Here is a 3,414-nt window from a genome sequence, read left to right as displayed (position 1 = left end):
GCTGGGTGGTGCGAATGGAGGGCGCCGGCTTAACAGGGATGGAGGGCGCAGATGGAGGGCGCCGACACAGCCAGAACCCAGCTGACGCGAGCGCCGAGATCAGAGGACCTCACCTGAGGCGAGCGACGACTAGATCTGGTTGGGAGGAGGGCCGGGATCAGATGACCTCACCTGAGGAGAACCTATATCTGGGGTGGAGGGTCGCTGTCGCTGAGGCAAGATGCCCCTCGGAGCCGCATCGCCGCCGCCGAGGTGAGATCCCTGAGAGCTGGCCCACCGCCGCCCATGTGCGAGATGCGAACGGGAGTGAGCTCGTCCGGTTGATTTGGAGGAATGGGTCGCTCCTAGGTTTGGTTGTATTTTGGAATGAGTGGATGACGGATGGGTGGGCTCCGTGATGCTATCCAAACGATTTTGTAGGCTTGGATACAGGTCCGGATCACTCTGGATCATGCCGCGCTGCTAACCAAACAGACTGTCAATAATCTAACACAACAAATTTCCGATGGTTGGAGCAATTTTCTGATGCCCCCAACGAGCACCTACAAACACGGTAGTAAAGTACCCGTGCGATGACAGCAGCATGAAAAATTCCTCCGTTTCGCACGCACAGGGCACGCCCCAACTCCACAGAGCACGCTTCTCTAGCCGCGCTTCGTGCGCACGCTGACGACGACGACGTCATCAAGCACTGGCCCGCATAGCGAGCTGAGGTCGTCGCTCCTGGTGCTGTAGAAGGAGCTGAAGAAGACGAGCCTGGTGCGCGCCGACGCGGCGCGGAACGGCAGCACGGCGCGCTTCACGCCGCCCTTCCCCGCCGACTCGTACGCCACCTTGGTGGACTCCCGGCCCGCGTATGCCTCCACCATGAGCGAGCCGCGGCAGGCGTTACTGGCGTCGCCGATGGTGAAGGACAGCACGTACTGTCGCCCCGGCACGGTGCGGATGACCTGCGCGATCGCGCTCTCCCTCCCGGCCAGCAGCTCCACGGCGCGCCGACCCCGCGGCACGGCGAAGCTCTCGCCGTCGATGTACTTGATGGCCTTGAGCGACTCCACCATCCACCCCGGAAGCGGCGAATGGTCCTCCACCACGCGCGATGGGATCAGCACGCCCCACTTGGTCCCCGGGATGATGTACGGGCCCTCCTCGAAGTCACCATTCTTGACCAAGTTCTCTGCAAGCAGAAGCATACAAAAGGACTCGCCGTGTCAGGCCACCGCCGGCCAGCACGCCTGATGATGCAGCGTATGTCGGTGCATGCTTACTGTTGGTGCGACGAGGCGGGTTGAGCGTCTTGATGGCGACGGAATCGATGAGCGGGCCGCAGGCGGGGTCCTCGGTGACGCCGGGGTTGTGGATGACGATGTCGACCTCGTCGGCGTTGGCGACCCAGGCCCAGGCGTACGAGTCCCACCCGTTGCTGCTGTACATGGTCTGCATGGCCAGCAGGCCCGACTGCCCCGACGCAGAAACGTTCAGCTGCTCCGCCTGCGCGCACGTCCGCGCCGCGCTGAACGTGAGCGAGTAGCGCGCGCCGCGGGCGGCGCCCCGGAGCCGCTGCCGGATGGACGCCTCGTTCCCGAGCCGCACGGCGTAGGCGCCCTCGGGCACCACCAGCACCATGTCACCCTGCTTCTGCCCCGACGAGATGTACTCCACGAACCCCGACGTCTGCCACGACGGGATCGCCGACGCGCCCACCACCCGGGTCCCCCGCAGCTGCGACGGCAGCGGGCTCCGCTCGAAGTTGCCGTTCGGGAGCAGACCTGCATTGCATTCACGCGCGCGCGCGCGCGCCGTGGCAGAAAACCAATCACACATCGCGCCAAGAAGCTTCATCCAGCGGCAAACACCAAGGATCGCATGCGAACAACGACAGCGAATCAAGATCAACCACGTTACCGTCTGTAATTCCGAGCGTCAGTCTGCACGTCGTGCAAAGCAGCAGAAGCATCACCGGCACAGCCAGGGCTAGCCTTCCCATCTTGCTCCAATTTGCGCAATGGTGAACCAGGAGCAGAGAGATAGATTCTGAACTTCTGATAGATCGTTCGATCGATCAATGTGGCGTGCGGAGGAGTGAGGAGGGCGCGGGTGCTTAAATGGAGTGGGAGGCGACCTCAGAAACTGTATGTCAGAACCTGCAACGTGCGGTGTTGGCAGGGTCAAGAACATGAGTCCATGTTCAGGATCAATCAGTTATGTATTTTATTGCTTAAATAAGGTGCAATCAATTTGCATGGATCAGCTTATAGATTCCACCTTATAATTGTGAATTTGTTATTTCTATGGATCACTCTCCTAAAGATAAAGTTTGAGGTGTGAGTCATTGACAAATCGTCCGAAAAAAAAATCGGTATGTCGGTGTTGCCCATTTTTTGTTTCAGTTTCTTCTTATTACGAATACTTGTAGAATAGAAGGATGTAGATCTTTCGGACATGACAGGATATTTCAGACTTTAGTTAGGTAGTACTGTCTCATATTTAATACGATAAAGTAATAATATTTGTGATACCATAAGTATTATTAATTTTTTATTAATTATATTCTTATTGTGTATTTGATATAATAAGTATTTATATTTTTTATAATTTTAATTAAATTTAAGATGTTTGAATTCTCTAATAATTTGGAACAGAGGGAGTAGAACAAAGCCTGCGGTGTGCAGATCAAATGCAGCGCAGCAGACAATCTGAGCCTTTCTGTAATTAGCTTGCTTTTGCTTGATCTGGGGAAGTGGCGGTTTTGCCCTATGGGCTGCTAAGACCTTTGTTCCATCCTGCATGCATCCACCGACCATATCATGGACTGAAATTCAACTGTAGTATCCAATTTTTTCACTGATGCGCGTGCAAACGAAGCAGGGACCGCTGCTCTTCTGTAATATTATCAACGGCCCCCGGGATGCGATTCCAGCATGTGACAGCGCCTGCGCTGGCTTATCGGGTGATCATGTGCCCGGCTGGAGGCTGGATGAGCTTAGCGAAAGGAGGCAGCAGGGCAGATGCCAAGCCACTCGCATGTGCAATTGCATGTGGAGGTGGAGCTACGCCAAGGCCTTGTGATTATGTGGGCATGTGTCACCCCAGCTTTAGGTTTCAATAAGTTGATCCAGCGATCGTTTGGAAACGGTTCCAGTTCGCTTTGGATCGGGTGCATCACCGACAGCGACAGGTCTTCTTTATTTAACTTTTAGGGCTTGTTCGGTTAACTCTCAATCCATATGGATTGAGTGGGATTGGATGAGTTTAAATCCCAAACAAGTCAAACTTCTTCTCAATTTTTTCCAATCCCATCCAATCCATATGCATTGGGAATAACCGAACAAGCCCTTATGTGGTTCTGCTCAATTTTTGTGAATAATGGACTATGTCTATGTGTGCCTACATCTTTCTCCCCAAAATATATTT

At 54.5% G+C, this 3,414-nt stretch overlaps 1 protein-coding gene across 1 annotated transcript; it reads right to left on the bottom strand.

Annotated features, from left to right (window-relative positions):
* Nucleotides 1-461: 461 nt before the first annotated feature.
* Nucleotides 462-2,179, bottom strand: LOC100272483 (uncharacterized). The gene is made up of 3 exons (NM_001146954.1): nt 1,906-2,179; nt 1,269-1,769; nt 462-1,177 (listed from the first exon to the last, which is right to left on the bottom strand). Exons 1-3 carry the CDS (start codon nt 1,985-1,987, stop codon nt 645-647), a joined length of 1,116 nt encoding a protein of 371 aa, NP_001140426.1. The 5' UTR covers nt 1,988-2,179; the 3' UTR covers nt 462-644.
* Between the last annotated feature and the right edge of the window lie 1,235 nt (nt 2,180-3,414).

This window comes from Zea mays, chromosome 5 (genome assembly GCF_902167145.1).
Source record: "Zea mays cultivar B73 chromosome 5, Zm-B73-REFERENCE-NAM-5.0, whole genome shotgun sequence".
Taxonomy (NCBI): Eukaryota; Viridiplantae; Streptophyta; class Magnoliopsida; order Poales; family Poaceae; genus Zea; species Zea mays.
The sequence above is the reverse complement of the archived record's forward strand: the minus strand, read 5'-3'. Positions and strand labels throughout refer to the sequence as shown.